At 40.4% G+C, this 21,902-nt stretch overlaps 1 protein-coding gene across 5 annotated transcripts in view; it reads left to right on the top strand.

The window, feature by feature from the left end:
* LOC119973339 (proton myo-inositol cotransporter-like) overlaps positions 1–21,902 on the top strand; it is a 266,486-nt gene that overhangs the window by 237,130 nt on the left and 7,454 nt on the right. The window contains exons 10-12 of one of the 5 annotated variants that reach the window (XM_038811224.1): positions 2,290–2,439; positions 2,710–2,766; positions 3,095–3,635. In XM_038811224.1, the coding sequence (XP_038667152.1) occupies positions 2,290–2,439; positions 2,710–2,766; positions 3,095–3,111 (224 nt within the window). In that variant the 3' untranslated portion in view covers positions 3,112–3,635. Of the gene's footprint in view, positions 1–2,289; positions 3,636–21,902 lie in introns of those variants that run through there. The other 4 variants (XR_005462282.1, XM_038811222.1, XR_005462283.1 and 1 more) reach the window with 4 other exon arrangements.

The raw sequence follows: 21,902 nt of genomic DNA, 5'->3' as shown, positions 1-21,902 counted from the left end.
AAAATTTGTCCTGGTTCACCCACGTTGACGCTACGACCAAGAAAGCACAATGATGCCTATACTTTTTCAAGAAACTAAGGAAATTCAGCTTCACAAATTGAATCTTACCAACTTTTACAGATGCATCATAGAAAGCATTGTATCTGATTGCATCACAGCCTGGTATGGCAACTCCTCGACCCAAGAATGTAAGAAACTACAGAGTCGTGAAAACAGCCCAGTCCATCACGCGAACCCGCCTCCTATCCATTGGCTCTGTCTACATCTCCCCCTGCCATGGGAAAGCGGGCAGCATAATCAAAGACCCCTCCCACCCAGGTTATTCACTCTTCCAACTTCTTCCATCGGGCAGGAGATACAAAAGTCTGAGAATGCATACTAACAGCTTCTTCCTCTTCACACATCTTCTCTACTGAGTAGTACTGCACTCCTGTATGCTTCACCCGATGCATGCCTGTAACTATGTATTTATATGGTGTATTTATGTATGCCCTATGTTTTTCATGTATGGATTGATCTGTCTGGACTGTACGCAGAACAATACTTTTCACTGTACTTCGGTACACGTGACACTAAAGCAAATCCAAATTAATAAGATTTTCTGATTATGGTCTTAGCTCCATATTTCTGCCTGTTCCCAATAACCCTCCAATCACTTGTAGGTCAAAAATCTGTCTAGTTCAGCATTGAATATATTCAATGACCCAGCCTGCATTTCTCTCTCGGGTAGAGAATTCCAACGATTAATGATTTTTTAAGAAAATAAATCCCTCCTCATCCTTTCTTAAATGGGAGACCTCTTACATTGCCTTCACTTCTAGACTTCCCCCTAGATTTCCCACGAGGCAAAACATAATCTCAGCGTCTACCTTGTCTCAGAATTGTATATGCTTCATGATTAACTCTCTTCTAAACCTTAATGAGTGTAGGCCCAACTTCTCAACCTTTCCTCATAAGTCAACACCCACTTCATTCCAGGAATCAATACTAGTGAGCCTTCTCTGAACTGCCTTCAGTGCAAGGATATCCCTCTTTAAATAAAGAAACCAAAACCGTATACAGTATTCGAGGTGTGGTCTTGCTAATGCCCTGTACAGTTTAGCAAAGCTTCCCTCATTTTATACTTTGGAAGGTCAATTTTCTATTGCCCCTGATAATTACCACACCTGCATGCTGAATTTTTGTGATTCATCTATGAGCAGCATATACAAGACTGAATTTCCATCCAGCAAAGGTAAAATGTTCGGAAACTGGTGATTTCACACTGCTGGCCGACTTGCTGGTCTGCCAGGATGTCCCTGCTTCCAACTTAATTTGAGGAAGGTTGCTGGAGGGGGATAGTGGCGGCCAATTTAACGTACCGATTGCCTTGGTTCACAGGCTGCTGAGTCTGAAGTCTGTCAGATGGTGGCCTCCCAATGGGCAATCCATGCCTCATTTATCTGCATCCTCTCCTTGCTGCAGCCATTATTGATAGAAGTTCACAGCTGCAGCCATGTCAGTCTGTGAAGGATTTTGCCCCTTCCACAAAGCTGGCTTTGCGACAATGGCCACATTTTATTTTTAAACCTTCTAGCCTTAAGAGGGCATCATAATCTTGACACAATCTCTTCTCCTTCCTACCATGTTCATAGTGTTTATTTCTGCCAGTGGCCATCGAGAACCTTGGGTGCTCCAATTGTCGTCTCTAGCTGTGGAGCCCAACTGTTGTCCCTAATTGGACAGATCCCTAGTGATGTCTTCTTAATTGACATTTTCCTCAACTTTTCCCCCAACTACAATTTCTGGGTTCCCGGTCATTATTTCATCCTCCTTGCAAAAGTCTAATTGCAAACAAAAATCTAGCCGTTTATGCTATGTTAGTGCAATGCAAGTTTAATACTTCAGTGTTATTCAAGAACCTTCAAGGTCTAACATTGAGTTTCTGGCTTGCAATGTAAATTGAAATGTTAGAGTATCTTGGAAAATACTTTCCCTCACCTCTAAATTTTAAAACTTGTTGCTTATTGCCTAATGAGCGTTGATTGCATTTGATTCACTCAGGCCTCCATCTTGTTTCATTGTTGTGAGCAATTAGCGTTGTGCAAATTATATCGTGGCAAATCCATGCATAAACTCTCCAGTATAAATAAATCTGTTCAGCCAAATTAATTTCCTTCCTCACTCTATTTCTCATTTTTAGAGGGTCAGTGCAGGTTCAAGGGCCGAATGGCCTCGTTCTGCACTGTAGGGATTCTATGGATTCTGTTATTACTTAGTTACTTACTTACTTTGCACTTTATGTTGCAGGTGTTTTCTTCCTGTATTCCGGACTAACCACTTTGGGATTATTCTTCGTCTATGGATGTCTTCCCGAAACTAAAGGAATAAAATTAGAGGAAATTGAGAGCTTGTTTGAGAACAAGCTGTGCACATGTGGCCTTTCGGAGTCTGATGAAGGTCGGCACATTGAATATATTCGAGTGAAAGGAAGCAATTATCACCTTTCTGATAATGATGCTTCTGATGTAGAATGATATTCTAGTATGGTGTTCTTTATTATTCAGTCCTCTTATGAATCAAGGAATATTGGTGTCCATCTACCCTGTTTCTGACTTGATGTGTGATTCTGCACCTATATGCTCCTTCTGATTTAAACAATGTCATTCTATACTTCTAAATCTCTAACTCCAGTGAGTCTTTGTAAACAGTTGTACTTTTGTTTTATAGCTTCTAGTCCACTTTGTCAAAGGACAGAAAATGAAGATGACATTGTATGGTACACAGGTGGGCAAACAAACGTATTCTGAATTTACTGATAATGTTATTTGCTGCTGACATTAGGTACTTTTTCTAATATTGAGGTGATGATAAAGGATGCAGCGTAAAAGCATTTTAGATCAACTTGGTATAATGTTTTGCATCCAAATGATTCTCAAATATAACCTTTTGGAAATAAGGCAGCCAAATTAACTTTGACAGTGCTCTAATATGTGGTATGCTAAAGCAAAGTTATTTGCAGTAGCCTAGTGATATATATTAGTCTACCAATATGCTATGACACCTAGGATGTTTATACCTTTCTCCCCTTTGGCAAAACACTGATCTTGTCTAGGTGTTCAAAGAAGTTGAGGAATTTTCTCAAGCAAGAGAAAGATCAAGTTTGGCATCTTCACCCACTCACATACATCTAGCAAACAGATACAGAACAAACTTGGCAAAACACGTGCCTGTCTTGGTAATGAATGCTTTTTGAACCTAAATTTATTAGAATATAACTTTTAGCATTGAAGGGGAGGGAAAAATTAAAAGAATTACTTAAAAATTCTACCTAATTGTGGACGCAAATTACATTCCCAGTGCCGAACATCACTGGCATAAAGTCTATAATGGGATTAGATGTGGAAAACTTATTTTAATACAACTTATAGATGTTTTTGTTCAGTAAATTTTCCATTTTCTTTCAACTTAATAAAACACATTTCCCTACTCTATGTTGCAAATATATAACCATAGAACTGAAAGGCGGCACGATGGTACAGTGGTTAGCACTGCTGCCTTACGGCTCCGAGGACCTGGGTTCGATCCCAGCCTGGATCACTGTCTATGTGGAGTCTGCACATTCTCCCCGTGTTTGCATGGGTCTCAACCACACAAATTAGATGTGCAGGCTAAGTGGATTGGCCATGTGGTTAGCACTGCTGCCTTACGGCTCCGAGGACCTGGGTTCGATCCCAGCCTGAGTCACTGTCTATGTCGAGTCTGCACATTCTCCCCGTGTTTGCGTGGGTCTCAACCACACAACCTAAAGATGTGCAGGCTAAGTGGATTGGCCATGCTAAATTGCCCCTTAATTGAAAAAATAATAATTGGGTACTCTATTAAGTTACAAATCTGATATTTATTAATGTTTTTTAGGTTTCATTTGAAAAGCTTTCATTGAAAGTTAATATTAGTGATGTCCAAATGCATGATTACAAAATCTCTATTTTTCTAAAATCACTGAAATACAGGTTTTTATCTCCGATTGGTTCTGTTCACTTGTTTATCTAGAAATGCTTTCTTTTCAGCATGCAATCTGCACTGGTGGTGTTGTTTGCAGTTGGCATAGCTAACAAGTTAGCACATGTGGCCTTTTAATGTTCTAACAGTGCCAGCAATCATGTTAGAGTGCTTGTGAGGGTTGACAGTTCAAATTGAAATTGTAGCAGCTCTGTAAATGTTTCCCAGTGACAAAAGGGGACTGGAGAAAATACTACAAGTATCCATTGGGTCAGGGTATGCATTTTCATATGTCATTTGATGCAACATATATTATGATCTGATTGGAGATTCATATTTTGTTGGAATTGGAAGCCAACCATCTAGTTAACCTTTTACCAAAGAACGGTTTTCTTAAACTTTGGGCATTCCAGCATCTGTTCTTTTTTTCTAGTGAAAAATGTACATGTAGAAGGAATTGCAAGAAAAGTCTGCCTTATTTGAATATAATGTTACCCTTCAGAGGTATTTTGTTTTTTAGTATAGAATCAGAGTTAAGTTAGTGTAGTAAAATATTATGTAACAATTGGATAGTAGGTTTCAGTGAGAACCAAATACTAGTTGATTTCTGGCCTTGGATTTTCCAATTGATGAACTTGCAGTAATCGGCACCATTTTGTTAGGCACCTTAAATTAACATCTAATTAATTTACACTCTATCTACATCGAAGCTAGTGCTGCACTACAATAATATGTACCTACTTAATTTGTGAAGTTATGAAGAGAGTTGCTAATTATACATATACTTTGCATCACTATAAGGAAAGAACTGAACTGACCAAAAACACATTCCAATCAGAATGTTTTGTTACAATGTCAAGTAATTTTAAATATTCCTTTGTATAATGTGCATTCAATTTAAAAATGGGTAGAACCAGAGGATAATGTAAACCAGAATTCAGTCCTCCGAAATGCACAATGTAAATCATTGTTAAATAGAAAAACTGTAAAAGCATTAAAATATTAACATTTCAAACCAAAGCTATTACATGTTGCATGTAATATCCTAATTATTTCATACCAAAAGTAAGAGAATAATCGGAGCTTACTACAATTGATCGACGCCAATTGGCTCAGTGAACTCTTTATCCTTTGCAACTTAGAATCCCAGACTAATTTGACATTTGCCCAGGTATTGATTGGTATCCCATGATTTGCACATGTCAGTATGACATTGACTGTCTCATTCAAAGCAGCTATAACAATCTGTGAAAAAAATATTTTGGTGCAGTAGGAGGGTACTTGAAGTTGAGATTAATTATTACAGTAGCAGGAAAATCATTACTCTTTGTGGCTGTGCTTTACATGTTCAGAGTGCCTCATGTCACTATTGCTCAAAAAGAAAATAATTTAAATCTTGCTAGTGACAGTTTTCATGTTCACGGCAGCAACTTGTATATTCACAACGTGCTAGTTCACTTTTTAACCAGGTATTTCTAAGTGAGTTAAATAAGTTTGTCTGGAGATTTTCTAGGTAACAGCCTAACCAAGTTACATTAGCTTGTTAATCATTGCAATGTTTTCATATGAATATTCTAAAATTTGATCTATGGAAACATGTTAATACATCAATAGTAAAGTGTTTCAACTGTCCATCTGCTACATGACACAATCAAAATACTAAATGCTTCTGTGTTGTAACAGTATATTTATATATAAGATAGTGATGTAATGTTGATACCAGAAAGACTATTCAAAGATTATTAATTTATAAGTTAGTTACGGATATTTTCCATGCAGAAATACATGTCATTGTACATGTGGAAATATTATTGTTGGTTTAATGCATCAAGAAATTGCAAACTTCCCTGAATTATGAATTTGACTTCAACATTGCAGTGCAATGAAGGTATTGTAATATTTGAATTGTATGTTTAAATCACCATCTGGTGGGACATAACTGGATGACGGAGGTGCAACAGTAACATTTTTCATAACGTACTTGTGTAGCTGGTTGAATATAGTGGGATTGCCAAGGTAATCATTTTAATGATATTCAAAGAATTCAAAGCTATTATGAAAAAAAAGTAATTAAAAGAACAAAATATAAATGCTATTGTAATTTCTAAATCTTAAAAACTGGAATTTGCAGTCATTAGTACAGCATTATTTAACACACTAAAGCTGATGCTCCAGTGAAGCTGACCAATAATCTGAATAGGAATTCATTTTTCCAATTATGCATGCATTTTTTACATTCTGTTTAAAATTGGTACGGACCAAAATTATTTGTAAGATTTTTAAAACTGAATTTAAGTTGTACAACATTCAATAAACCAATCCTCTTGTAACATTTTAAACAAATGATCAAATTTGATTCTGTAAAAAATCCTGTAATTTTGAGAACTGTAGGGAAATGAGAATATATCAACATATGATGTAGTATTCAACTATCTTGGCAACTCTGACGTATTCAATTTTTATTAATGGGTACTGGGGATATCTATATCTTCTGAGGGGACCTAAATACAACTTTATTAAAATCTGAAATATTTGTACATTTAGTGTTGTAAAGTTAAAGCTATATTTGTTACATCATGTTACTGTACATGTTTTAATAGGTATACTTCTATGAAATTATGGATCTATTTCATGGATTCTGTTGATTCATAAATGAACCTGTAAAGGGAAAAAATAAATGTGAACTGATTACCTACATAATTGTGTTGACTTCAAACTTAAATATGATCTTAACTTACAAAATATTAAACATAAATATCTTAACTGTACCAGTATTGTGCATGACAAGGACCTGCTTTATTTAGAAGTAACTGATACAGATGTTACCAGATATTTTTATTTAAACCTAAAATCTTCAAATTAGTTTATAGCTATGCTTGGTATTAGGAAATGCATGTTTCCTCTCCAAAAACAAAACCTCTGTTTGAATGAGGATTCCTGTTTTGAATTCCTTAACTTAGAATTCCCACTGAAATGCAAACAGATGTTTACAATATCATACAGGTACTGTACAAGAATGCTTGACTATAAATGCCAAATTTGTTACATACAAGTTGATGCTCTTCAAATTCAAAAAAACTAGGTGCTAAGAAACAGAAAATATATTTCATAGTGTTATCAAGTGCTTTCAGAGATGTGTTTTCTTTAGTCTCTACAACCATTATCAAACTAACAGGAAGATCCAAGTAATAAAATATTAGCAATTTTGTATAGAGTTTTGTTTTCTTCAGAATTCCTTAGGCTCATCACATAAGGTTGAGATTGCATTTATTTGTCTCTTAGACTCCCATTTTAACTTTACCTTCGGACCAAATAGATGGTCAGATGCCATAGAGACAATCTGTGTAGCTAATAAATGAGGGATATTTTTCTCTCGATCTGTAAACATGACGTGCGCGATCTACCAGCCGTGTCATGCCCAAACAGGAGCACAAAGTCTCCCATGGGCTTCCCAGCAGTCAGTACACCTTGTGAGATCTACTCGGACCTCATGAGGCAGCAAAATCGGGATCCCGCCCACAATGTGCGTGACCAAGCTGCACGCACCTAAGCAGGTTTTAAACCTGTTTAGCCATACTCGCCCTGGATTTCCAGCCTCCTAGCATCTAACAGTCTTCCCAGGGAGTCCCCAGCTGGGAGCCGTTCAGCATTGGTCCACACAAACTTGGACCAGGTGGAACAGGGAAGAATGCCCCCTGGCATTGGGCCTTTGAAATATACAAAGGACACCTGAACTGAAATAGAGATGAGCAGCATGAAATTATTTGGGTCGATGAATTTTGTGTCTTAACCCCCTCATTTCCAAGAGGTATGGATATGCTGTAAATCGCATGCCCAATATCATGCCAAAAGAATTTCAATCCCAGGCGCCTTCTGTCTATACTCTGACAGTTAAAGTAATTTGCCCCTGCAGGTACGATACATCAGTTTCAGTTTCAGCCATGCAATTTAGGATGAGGAAGTGCAGCTGCCGGAATGCCAATGAAGTGAAACCATGGAATTTAAATGTCAATATGTTCAGTTGACTTTTGGTATAGTCTAAATTAAAAGATAGCCCCAGTGATGCAGTTGACAAGGCTGCCTTATCCATGTACAAATATCACATCATGCAGTCCACAAATGACTTTCTGCAGACAACTGAACAAGGTAACAAATGTGTTCTACTTTAATTTTTTTGCCTAATTGTTTACTCGTACTATCAATTCTTGTGTTTTCTCCATTTGTGGTTTTTTAAACTTATTTATAGCATGAGTAAAAGCAATTGTTATGTTTACTGGTTTTCAGGATCGGGCATCTCGTGGACAAAAGTACAGTATTATAGTAATTAACGGCTAAATGTTAGTCCTGTGGCATGTTATCCCATTCACACCATCCATAGGGATTGCTAGAGACTCTTTAAGAAATTAATGGCAAAGTGTTAAGAGAAAGCTTGCAGCATAACATGAACTCGAAAACAAAACTCTATTTAAGCACATTGAAGTGATTTAATACATTAATAAAGGAATCTGTACTAAATGTTACACAGGTCAGAGGCTGGGAATTCTACAATGAGTAACTCATCTACTGTTTCCCCAAAGTTCTGTCCACTATCTACAAAGCACAAGTCAGGAGTGTGATGGAATACTCCCCAAGTGCCTTAAATGAGTGGTTACAACAACACTTGAGAAGCTTGACACCATCCAGGACAAAGCGGCCCGCTTTATAATGATATGTATATTGACTGGGATGTAAAGAGTTAATAAGTTAATGGTAATGCTTCTTACCACTAGAGGGAACCACAGAACAGTCATTTACATAGCATGTGACTTGGGGATTCTGGGAGCTAGGAGTTAGAAGAGTGACAAGCATAGAGAGCAGTTGTGTACTTGAGAGTTCTGTTAGTCAGAGATAGTATAGTTTAATACAGAAACCTTCTACTTTAGGGATGTGATTGAATCTTAGTAATGTAATAAATGTATGGTTAGTTCGTTAACAAAGCTGTGTGTTCTTTATTCAACACGACGCATCCAAGCCATCCAGGTAAAGCAAAATAGAGAACACAACATGGTACCAGGATTAGACCTAGAGTAGATTAGTACGGTTTAGAGAGAAAGAAAGACTCTGCTCGTTTAGAGAGAAAGAAAGACTCTCTGCTCGAAGAAAGAAAAAAATGTGCAAAAAGTAAATCTCAACCAGACTCCAGTAACAACAATCCGACTCCAAGAGCAGCAACCAGCAGCATCAGAAAGGGAAATACCCAGCTGAAACTTCATGGAAGGTCTTCAGATTTCAAAGTCATTCGGGATATCGGGTAATGTAGATGTGCACTGGAAATGGAAAATTTTCAGACAAGAGTTTAAACAGTACCTCTCCTCAAACTGCCAAGCAACCAGTGATAAGCATAAAACTGCTTTATTGCTACTAATGGCTTGACCATAAGCTATAGAAGTTTTGACAGTGAAGTTGAAAAAATAAATTTGAAGTAGTCATTAAAAAATTTATTATCTATTGTGAGCTTAAAAGAAATGAAAAGTTGTGTAAACGACTGCAAAAGCAACAAAAAGTAATGCTAGAAGATCCCAATAATATATCCCGTGCAAGCAAAGAATCTAAAAATACAAGTGCTGAAATGTTGAATCGGCAAAGTAAAAAAAAGTTTGCCTCCGTTGAAGCTGTGATGCAGCTAGAACTATGGTGAGCTGGAAAAGAAAACCAGTTTGTGCAAGCGCACCTGAAAAGAAAGCGAGATTTGGGCGTTGAACGTTCTGTGCATTTGCCAAACCAATTCGCAAAATGAATACCTCCCCATTCACCTGAGGAAGGAGCTGCGCTCCGAAAGCTCGTGGTTGAAACAAACCTGTTGGACTTTAACCTGGTGTTGTAAGACTTCTTACAAAATGAAAAAAGACGTGATTCGGGAGATGACTGTTCTGCGCATTCCAGACGGAGATTGATTTGCACATGCGCAATGGATGTTTGCGCATGATGTCACGAACATGATGACGTGCAGATGTCGTGGCCACACCCACTTACAGAAAAAAGGCCCAGCAATCGAAAAAAAAGTTCAAAAGGCACCGAAGAGAGGGAATTTACCTTGTATGGCAGAATATTGCCTGAATTTGAAAGAATAGCTTTGTAGCACCATTGAGCAAGACGTTTGCAGCATATAGCAAGAAGAAAATTTTAACATTTAATAATAAAGAGTGGAACATCACAGAAGGTGAAATAGATGTGGAAGATATATTCTATATGGATATAATTGAAAGTGTAGACAAAGGTACACAGGAAATTTCAGGAGCTGAAAAAGCAAACCCAATCACAATTGTTCCAAATCTAGATGAATAGACAATTCCAGTGATGCTGAGTGCTACATTAATCACCGGGACAAGTGGCAATTTCCTTCGCCTCTCCGATCTGAACTGCCTGAGAGTTCCATCGACCGTTTTTGATCTACAGAACCGGCTGATCGAGTACAGGGGGATTGCGATTGAAACTTTAGGGGTATGTAACCTAGAAGCATGGGTTCACAATCAAAGTCACATCATTCAATTCGGCATTGTGGGCACAAAGCGCAAGTCCCTGTTGGGAGCAATTGCATGCGTAGTCCTGAACCTTGTTAAACGACGACATGTTCCAGATAGTGCAAGACAGAGGATCATTGTACCTGCCCATGAGAAATTAGACCACAATCACCGATGAGGACAGTAATCTGACAAATGAACAAGCCATTTACACAATGAAAGACTCCACAGGAAGAGCAATGAAAGAAGACTATGAAGGTTTATCTAGTTGAGCACACATCAGTGTGAACAACCAACAAGAACATAACAATGAAAGTGCAACAGTGAACAGATCAATTGAGAGCCACATCAACTATGAACAGCCTACAAGAAAATGACATCGTGGACAAGTTGACTCCAGATGAGGAGCACCAAGAGTTCATGCATATATCCGATCATCCAACAGGAACTAATATCACAAAGCCTGACGAGACATCAGATAATCCTAAGGACACAGATGGTAAACAAGTCAAAACTGAATCAAGTGAAAATGAACTGATCCTGAGAGCACCAAGAATAGTTATGGGACTACAACTGCTGAGAGGCAGTTATCTGTCAATCACCTGAGGCCTGTTGAGGCCTGTTTAGGGGCACATTGTATTATTCTCTTTGAAGTTAAGGTTTTTTTTTGAGTCATTGGTTAGCTGAGGTCTGTATAAAAGACAGACAGAGAGCGCACACAGTAAGCGAGCACTTTTCCAGGAGACACATCCGGAGTGAGACTCATACAGAGTGAGAGATTTAAACTTGGTAATTTGGTGCAGTGAGGTAAATCAGCAAAGGTAAGTGGAAAATCTAATTCTGCTGTTTTTCAGTTAAAAGTGCAGTGTGGAGCTTAGTGTCTGATTGGTTGAAGCTGCCCCCACCCTAATTGCTGAGAGGCAGTTATCTGTCAATCACCTGAGGCCTGTTGAGGCCTGTTTAGGGGCACATTGTATTATTCTCTTTGAAGTTAAGGTTTTTTTTGAGTCATCGGTTAGCTGAGGTCTGTACAAAAGACAGACAGAGAGCGCAAACAGTAAGCGAGCACTTTTCCAGGAGACACATCCGGAGTGAGACTCATACAGAGTGAGAGATTTAAACTTGGTAATTTGGTGCAGTGAGGTAATTCAGTGCAGAGTGTGAGGAGGTGCTTTTTAACCCTGGTAAGTGACTGGTAAGTAGTCTCTCTTTTTCTTTTCATTGTCTAATTTATTTATTTTTATTTTGAAATTCTAGTTGTTTAAGTTTACCAAGGGTTTAAGACATGGCAGGAGATCCCAGACCCGTGTCATGCTCCTCGTGTGCGATGTGGGAGCTCAGGGACACGTCCACTGTCCCTGGCTCCTTCACGTGCAAGAAGTGTGTTCAGTTGCAGCTCTTGTTAGACCGCTTGACGGCTCTGGAGCTGCGGATGGACTCACTTTGGAGCATCCGCGATGCTGAGGAGGTCGTGGATAGCACGTTTAGCGAGTTGGTCACACCGCAGGTGAAGGTTACTGAGGGAGATAGAAAATGGGTGACCAAAAGAAAGAGCAAGAGTAGGAAGGCAGTGCAGGTGTCCCCTGCGGTCATCTCCCTGCAAAACAGATATACCGCTTTGGATACTGTTGAGGGCGATGGCGCACCAGGGGAAGGCAGCAGCAGCCAGGTTCATGGCACCGTGGCTGGCTCTGCTGCACAGCAGGGCAGGAAGAAAAATGGCAGGGCTACAGTGATAGGGGACTCGATCGTAAGGGGAATAGACAGGCGGTTCTGTGGACGCAATCGAGACTCCAGGATGGTATGTTGCCTCCCTGGTGCAAGGGTCAAGGATGTCTCGGAGCGGCTGCAGGACATTCTGGGGGGGGAGGGTGAACAGCCAGCTGTCGTGGTGCACATAGGCACCAACGAATAAGGTAAAAAACGGGATGAGGTCCTACAAGCGGAATTCAGGGAGTTAGGAGTTAAACTAAAAAGTAGGACCTCAAAGGTAGTAATCTCAGGATTGCTACCAGTGCCACGAGCTAGTCAGAGTAGGAATGTCAGGATAGATAGGATGAATGCGTGGCTCGAGAGATGGTGCAAGAGGGAGGGATTCAAATTCCTGGGGCATTGGGACCGGTTCTGGGGGAGGTGGGACCAGTACAAACCGGACGGTCTGCACTTGGGCAGGACTGGAACCGATGTCCTAGGGGGGGTGTTTTCTAGAGCTGTTGGGGAGGGTTTAAACTAATGTGGCAGGGGGATGGGAACCAATGCTGGAAGTTGGAAGGTAGTAAAACAGGGACAGAAACAAAAGGAAGTAAGGGGTAAAGTGCAAGGCAGAGAAGACATAGTCAGAAATCCATAAGGGCGACAGTACAAGGTACAGTGACTGAGGGGAGCACAGTGAATAGGCCCAGTAATAACAAAAGGAATAAAACTGGAGATGTTAAGATTCAAAACAGAGGTAAAAAACCAACATAAGTGTACTTTACCTGAATGCTCGTAGTATTCGGAATAAAGTAAATGAGTTGGTGGCACAAATCATCGTAAATGACTATGATTTAGTGGCCATTACTGAAACATGGTTAAAGGATGGTCACGACTGGGAGTTAAATATCTGAGGGTATCAAACTATTCGGAAGGACAGAGTGGATGGTAAGGGAGGTGGTGTTGCTCTGTTATTTAAGGATGACATCCGGGCAATAGTAAGGGATGACATCGGTGCTATGGAGGATAAGGTTGAATCCATTTGGGTGGAAATCAGGAATAGTAAGGCGAAAAAGTCACTGATAGGAGTAGTCTATCGGCCACCAAATAGTAACGAGATGGTGGGGCAGGCAATAAACAAAGAAATAACTGATGCATGTAGAAATGATATAGCAGTTATCATGGGGGATTTTAATCTACATGTCGATTGGTATAACCAGGTTGGTCAAGGCAACCGTGAGGAGGAGTTTATAGAATGTATCCGCGATAGTTTCCTAGAACAGTATGTAATGGAACCTACGAGGGAACAAGCGGTCCTAGATCTTGTCCTGTGTAATGAGACAGGATTGATTCATGATCTCATAGTTAGGGATCCTCTCGGAAGGAGCGATCACAATATGGTGGAATTTAAAATACAGATGGAGGGTGAGAAAGTAAAATCAAATACTAGTGTTTTGTGTTTAAACAAAGGAGATTACAAGGGGATGAGAGAAGAACTAGCTAAGGTAGACTGGGAGCTAAGACTTTATGGTGGAACAGTTGAGGAACAGTGGAGAACCTTCCAAGCGATTTTTCACAGTGCTCAGCAAAGGTTTATACCAACAAAAAGGAAGGACGGAAGAAAGAGGGAAAATCGACCGTGGATGTCTAAGGAAATAAGGGAGAGTATCAAATTGAAGGAAAAAGCATATAAAGTGGCAAAGATTGCTGGGAGATTAGAGGACTGGGAAATCTTTAGGGGGCAACAGAAAGCTACTAAAAAAGCTATAAAGAAGAGTAAGATAGAGTATGAGAGTAAACTTGCTCAGAATATAAAAACAGACAGTAAAAGTTTTTATAAGTATATAAGACAAAAAAGAGTGGCTAAGGTAAATATTGGTCCTTTAGAGGATGAGAAGGGAGTTTTAATAATGGGAAATGAGGAAATGGCTGAGGAACTGAACAGGTTTTTTGGGTCGGTCTTCACAGTGGAAGACACAAATAACATGCCAGCGACTGATAGAAATGAGGCTATGACAGGTGAGGACCTTGAGAGGATTGTTATCACTAAGGAGGGAGTGATGGGCAAGCTAATGGGGCTAAAGGTAGACAAGTCTCCTGGTCCTGATGGAATGCATCCCAGAGTGCTAAAAGAGATGGCTAGGGAAATTGCAGATGCACTAGTGATAATTTACCAAAATTCACTAGACTCTGGGGTGGTCCCGGTGGATTGGAAATTAGCAAATGTGACGCCACTGTTTAAAAAAGGAGGTAGGCAGAAAGCAGGAAATTATAGGCCAGTGAGTTTAACTTCGGTAATAGGGAAGATGCTGGAATCTATCATCAAGGAAGAAATTGCGAGGCATCTGGATAGAAATTGTCCCATTGGGCAGACGCAGCATGGGTTCGTTAAAGGCAGGTCATGCCTAACTAATTTAGTGGAATTTTTTGAGGACATTACCAGTGCAGTAGATAACGGGGAGCCGATGGATGTGGTATATCTGGATTTCCAGAAAGCCTTTGACAAGGTGCCACACAAAAGGTTGCTGCATAAGATAAAGATGCATGGCATTAAGGGTAAAGTAGTAGCATGGATAGAGGATTGGTTAATTAATAGAAAGCAAAGAGTTGGGATAAATGGGTGTTTCTCTGGTTGGCAATCAGTAGCTAGTGGTGTCCCTCAGGGATCCGTGTTGGGCCCACAATTGTTCACAATTTACATTGATGATTTGGAGTTGGGGACCAAGGGCAATGTGTCCAAGTTTGCAGATGACACTAAGATGAGTAGTAAAGCGAAAAGTGCAGAGGATACTGGAAGTCTGCAGAGGGATTTGGATAGGTTAAGTGAATGGGCTCGGGTCTGGCAGATGGAATACAATGTTGACAAATGTGAGGTTATCCATTTTGGTAGGAATAACAGCAAACGGGATTATTATTTAAACGATAAAATATTAAAGCATGCCGCTGTTCAGAGAGACTTGGGTGTGCTAGTGCATGAGTCACAGAAGGTTGGTTTACAAGTGCAACAGGTGATTAAGAAGGCAAATGGAATTTTGTCCTTCATTGCTAGAGGGATGGAGTTTAAGACTAGGGAGGTTATGTTGCAATTGTATAAGGTGTTAGTGCGGCCACACCTGGAGTATTGTGTTCAGTTTTGGTCTCCTTACTTGAGAAAGGATGTACTGGCGCTGGAGGGTGTGCAGAGGAGATTCACTAGGTTAATCCCAGAGCTGAAGGGGTTGGATTATGAGGAGAGGTTGAGTAGACTGGGACTGTACTCGTTGGAATTTAGAAGGATGAGGGGGGATCTTATAGAAACATTTAAAATTATGAAGGGAATAGATAGGATAGATGCGGGCAGGTTGTTTCCACTGGCGGGTGACAGCAGAACTAGGGGGCATAGCCTCAAAATAAGGGGAAGTAGATTTAGGACTGAGTTTAGGAGGAACTTCTTCACCCAAAGGGTTGTGAATCTATGGAATTCCTTGCCCAGTGAAGCAGTTGAGGCTCCTTCATTACATGTTTTTAAGGTAAAGATAGATAGTTTTTTGAAGAATAAAGGGATTAAGGGTTATGGTGTTCGGGCCGGAAAGTGGAGCTGAGTCCACAAAAGATCAGCCATGATCTAATTGAATGGCGGAGCAGGCTCGAGGGGCCAGATGGCCTACTCCTGCTCCTAGTTCTTATGTTCTTATGTTATGTACAGTATATACTCAGAGGTACGGCTGTGATACCAAAGGACAATTCAATAACACATGGCACTTGAATGACAACAAAGTGTTGAAACTTCCAGTCACATTGGACAAACCATGGAAAGCAATCCAGATGGCAACAGCAAAGGACTGCAGGAAAGTATATGAAACACAGCTAACGGTCGAGGTAACGCGGACAGATGCGTGTGTAGGCAATACAAAACTCACGCATAATGGAACCAATGTAAGGAAGAACAGGAGTGGAAAGTTCCGTCTTGGCTTGTTGTTTGGAAAGAAACAACAGCATTCCAATGGTCTGGAAGTGGTGGTTCTTGCTAAAAAATCTAGATACCAAACAGGTTTTGAAGGCAAAGGAAACACGAAAGCAACATCACAAGCACAGAAAGAAACCATGTCAGATAACGAACGCGGTTCAACCATTCGAACATTTGATGACTTGGACTAATGACTTGGTACTGTAAAACACTACCACCGTAAAGACTGAGTACAAACTCAATTTGTGGACTGTAAAAAGTTAAAAAATTGTTATTTACTGTACAATATCCGTACTCCATTTCAGGTAAAGAACATACAATGCTTCTTCCTATACACGTTTGTAGAAATCTCTAAACCTCTTTGGGGAAAAAAGCGGGATGTAATGATATGTATGTGAGATATAATGATGTATATTGACTGGGATTTAAAGAGTTAACAAGTTAATGCTAATGCTTCTTACCACTAAAGGGAACCACAGAAAAGTCATATAAATAAATAGGGAACACAACACACTTGACTTGTACCATCCACCAACTTAACATTCACTCCCTTTTGTTGTGTGGGAGGGGTTACACAGTATTAGGGGGATTGACTAGTCTCCAAAAGTATGCTGCTCGAGTCTGTGATCTCTCAAACCATAACTGTTCATTTACAGCAGGTACTTGGATCACATTTGGACCTCCATGTGAGATTAGAGCTTCTCTTCCAGATCTCTCTGATTTCATTATTAAAACAGCATAATGTATGCTACTAATGTTATCAGCTCATCTATTTATTTCTGCGAACCTTTATCCATTGAATTCCCTCTTCCCCCCAACAAGGTCTCAGACTTCACAGGGTTAGCCTCTGAGGCATCTTGACCAACTCTCTGATTTGGTCCTGATCTTTTGAAGTCGAGGATATTCAGTACACTCCCTTCTATCAACACGAGTGATCTTCTTGTAGGTGGCTGTAGTTTTTTAGCAAACCTTCTTCAGGATCTGAGTAGTAAGTCCAAGTTTCAATTGTCGTCTCTTCCCCCCCCCCCCCCCCCCCCCCAAGTATGAAGGCACCAGTTTCTCCTTATGATACCATGGTCTGTAATGGTGAGGATCAAGAACTAAAGTAAGGTATTTGTTTTTCTTTAATAAATCCTTTGTGGTTCGTACCTCAGATTCTCCATTCACTTGATAGTGAGGTGAGCGAATTGCATGAACAAAGCCATATTCATTTGCAAAATTTTGCAATAGCTCATTTGCAAGTTGCTGCTCATTGTCAGCTATTACAATATTTGGAATGCCATGCATTGAATGAATTATCTTGAGGGATTGAATGATAGTATCACAGCAAAAACGTAATCTGTTTACTTCAATCCACTGAGTATCATGATGATAAGATTTTTCCTCTTCAATTCAAATAAGTTCATTCCCAGGCACTCCCAAAGCCTTGATGGAAAGATGGAAGGTATTAAAGATTCTTTCTGTTCATGAATGTTAACGGCACAAATAAGACAGAAATAATTTCTTCTGTAGAGCGAGTAATGCCTGGCCACTAGACTGATTGTTGTCCACGACAGTTTGCTATTCCTAGGTGACCTTGGTGAAGTCTTTGAGGAATTTCAAACCAAAGTGCTGTCTGTATGATTTACTCTTGTTGAAGACTTGTAAATCATCAATGTGTCTGAGGGACTTGCACTTTCTTTCAAGTACTAGCGTAGTATTGGATTACTGGGGATATAGTCTGCCTTCCTTCCACATTCCCTGATTTGAAGACATTCTTCATCTCATTTCTGGACTTGCTTTATTTCCTGCACCTTCTTTCCAGTAGTTGGTAAGTGCTGAGTAATTAAGGATGCATATGCTTCGACCTTCTTGAAGTGTAAATGCTTTTGTTCTTTTCATTCTGATGTTCACGCCAGCATCTGGTTGGTTGATTCAATTTTGACTTGTTTACCATCCGTGTCCTTAGGATTATCTGATGTCTTGTCAGGCTTTGTGATATTAGTTCCTGTTTGATGATCGGATGTATGCATGAACTCTTGGTGCTCCTCATCTGGAGTCAACTTGTCCATGGGATAGATTGGTCAAATCAGCTCGGTCAGGGTAGCCTTGAAGAGGAGTTTGTTGAATGTATCCGGGATAGTTTGGAACAATATGTAATGGAACCGACGAGAGAGCAAGCTATCCTAGATCTGGTCCTGTGCAATGAGGCAGGAATAATTAATGACCTCATCGTTAGGGATCCTCTTGGGAGGAGTGATCACAGCATGGTTGAATTTAGTATACAAATGGAGAGTGTGATGATAGAATCCAATACCAGGGTCCTATGCTTGAGCAAAGGGGACTACGATAGAATGAGGAAGGACCTCGCTAAAGTAGACTGGAAACGAATATTTTATGATAGGACAGTTGAGGAGCAGTGGAGTACTTTCAAAGAAATCTTTCATAGTGCTCAACAAAAGTATATTCCAGTGAGAAGGAAGAATTGTAAGAAAAGAAGTAATCTACCATGGGTGTCTAAGGAGATACATGAGGCTGTCAAATTGAAAGAGAAGGCTTACAAAGTGGCCAAGATCAGCGGGAAACTAGAAGATTGGGAAAACTTTAAAGGTCAGCAGAAAGCCACGAAAAGAGCCATAAAGAAAAGTAAGATAGAACACGAAAAAAAATTGGCACAGAATATAAGGACAGATAGCAAAAGCTTTTATAATTATATAAAACTGAAAAGAGTGGCTAAAGTAAACATTGGTCCGTTAGAGGATGAGAGTGGTAATTTAGTTATGGGATATGATGAAATGGCGGAGGCATTGAACAAATATTTTGTATCGGTCTTCACAGTGGAGGACACTAATAACATGCCAGCAATTGATCGAGAGAAGAAGGTAGGTGAGGACCTGGAAACCATTACTATCACGAAAGAGCAAAGTGTTGGGCAAGCTAATGGAGCTCAGGATAGATAAGTCTCATTGGCCCTGATGGAATGCATCCCAGGGTACTAAAAGAGATGGCTGGAGTAATAGCAGATGCACTGGCGGTAATTTTCCAAAATTCGCTGAACACTGGGGCAGTCCCAGAGGATTGGAAAACAGCAAATGTGACGCCATTGTTTTAAAAGGGAAGTAGGCAAAAGATGGGGAATTATAGACCGGTTAGCTTAACCTCTGTCGTGGGGAAGATGCTTGAGTCTATTATCAAGAAAGAGATAGGAGGGCACCTCGTTAGAAATTGTCCCATTGAACAGACGCAGCATGGATTCATGAAGGGCAGGTCATGCTTGACGAATCTCTTGGAATTCTATGAAGACATTTCGAGGAAGGTAGACAAAGGGGACCCAGTGGATGTGGTGTACCTAGATTTCCAAAAGGCCTTTGACAAGGTACCGCACAAGAGGCTGCTGCATAAGATAAGGATGCATGGTGTTAAGGGTAGATTACTAGCATGGATAGAGGATTGGTCGTCTAACAGGAAACAAAGAGTGGAAATAAATGAGTGCTATTCTGGCTGGCAATCAGTGACGAGTGGTGTGCCTCAGGTATCGGTGTTGGGACCACAATTATTTACAATTGATATAGACGATTTGGAGTTGGGAACTACGTGTAAGGTATCCAAGTTTGCAGATGACACGAAGGTGTGTGGCAGAGCAAAGTGTACTGAGGACTGTAAAACCTTACAGAGGAACATTGACACATTGAGTGAGTGGGCAAAGGTCTGGCAGATGGAGTATAATGTCAATAAGTGTGAAGTCATGCATTTTGGTAGGAGTAACAATAGAACGGATTATTACTTAAATGGTAAAAAGCTGCAGCATGCTGCTACACAGAGGGACCTGGGTGTACTTGTGCATGAGTCACAGAAGGTTGGTCTGCAGGTGCAACAACTAATTAGGAAGGCAAATGGAATTTTGTCCTTCATTGCGAAGGGGATTGAGTTTAAAAGTAGAGAGGTAATGTTGCAGTTGTACAAGGTGCTGGTGAGGCCACACCTGGAGTACTGTGTGCAGTTTTGGTCTCCACACTTGAGAAAGGATGTGCTGGCACTAGAGGGGGTGCAGAGGAGGTTCACCTTGGCTGATTCCGGAGTTGAGGGGGTTATCGTATGAGGAGAGGCTGAGTAGATTGGGATTATATTCACTGGAATTCAGAAGGTTGAGGGGGGATCTAATAGAAACATATAAAATTTTGAAGGGAATGGATTAGATAGAAGTAGAAAGGATGTTTCCACTGGTAGGTGAAAATAGGACAAGAGGGCATAGCCTCAAGATTAGGGGAGCAGATTTAGGACTGAATCAAGGAGGAACTTCTTCACTCAGAGGGTGGTTAAAGTATAGAATTCCCTACCGAAAGGAGTAGTAGACGCTACTTCATTGAATATATTTAAAGATAGGGTAGATGTTTTTTTGAAAAATAAAGGAATTACGGGATATGGCGAGAATGCGGGTAAGTGGTTCTGAGACCACGAAAAGATCAGCCATGATCTTATAGAATGGCGGAGCAGGGTCGAAGGGCCGGATGGTCTACTTCTGCTCCTAGTTCTTATGTTCTTATGCTGTTGTTTCCTTGCACATACATTTTTTTACATTTTATTTATAAATTTAGAGTACCCAATTAGTTTTTCCAATTAAGGGGCAAGTTACTGTGGTCAATCCACCTATCCGGCACATTTTTGGGTTATGGGGGTGAAACCCCTGCAAACACGGGGAGCATGTGCAAACTCCACACGGACAGTGACCCAGGGCAGGGATTCGAACCCGGGTCCTGAGCGCGTGGGCAACAATGCTAATCACTGTGCCACTGTGTTGCCCTTCCTTGCACATACATATCTCATCAATCTTGATCAGAACTGTTGGCATCTTCACAATTTATATCATGTTCAGAAGTGTGATTCATGATTTCTGGAATGTTTTGATTTTTTTTTCCCAATTAAAGGGCAGTATGGCCAATCCACCTGCCCTCGACATCTTTGCGTTGTGGGGGTGAGACCCACGCAGACACTGGGAGAATGTGCAAACTCCACATGGACAGTGACCTAGGGTTGGTATCGAACCCGGCTCCTCAGTGCCATGAGGCAACAGTGCTAACCACTGCACCATCATGCCACCTTGGTATGTTTTGACTTTGAAATGTAATCGCATACATTCTGAAAAAAATTCACATGCCCACATTGCGGGATCAAATGCTGGAAAATTGGATTAGAATACTGAGGAGGTTGTTTTTGACCGGGGCAGGCGCAATGGGCCAAAGGGCCTTTTCTGTTGTAGACCTCTATGACACCATATATGCTTCTGATATTTTAACCTTTTTCACACTGCAGTAATTGGCCAAGTTCCTTCCAAAAGCACCACACTGCAGCAATTTACCAAGCTTCTTCCAAAAGCACCACACTGCAGCAATTTACCAAGCTTCTGACAAAAGTATCTCACTGTAGAAACTTGCCAAGCTTCTTACAAAAGTATCTTCCAAACTTGCAATATTTGCCACCTAAATGAACAAGGACGGTAGATGCAGAAGAACACCAACACCTGCATGTTCAACTCCAAGCCATATACCAGTTTGATATGGAACAACATTGTCATTTCTTCAACGTGGCCGGATCAAAATCCTGAAATTCCCTTCCGAACAACACTCTGGGTGCACTTTCACCCCATCGATTGCAACGGTTCGCAGCGGTTCAAGAAGGTGGACTCAGCCCCACCTTCTGGAGGACATTTAAGGCTGGGCAATGTTGGCCTTTCCAGCAACGCCCACATCCCATGAAAGAATAAAAATAAAAAGAACATTACCTTAACTGTTAAAATTATTTTAGGG

This window comes from Scyliorhinus canicula, chromosome 11, assembly GCF_902713615.1.
Source record: "Scyliorhinus canicula chromosome 11, sScyCan1.1, whole genome shotgun sequence".
In the NCBI taxonomy this organism is placed as follows: domain Eukaryota; kingdom Metazoa; phylum Chordata; class Chondrichthyes; order Carcharhiniformes; family Scyliorhinidae; genus Scyliorhinus; species Scyliorhinus canicula.
The sequence above is the reverse complement of the archived record's forward strand: the minus strand, read 5'-3'. Positions and strand labels throughout refer to the sequence as shown.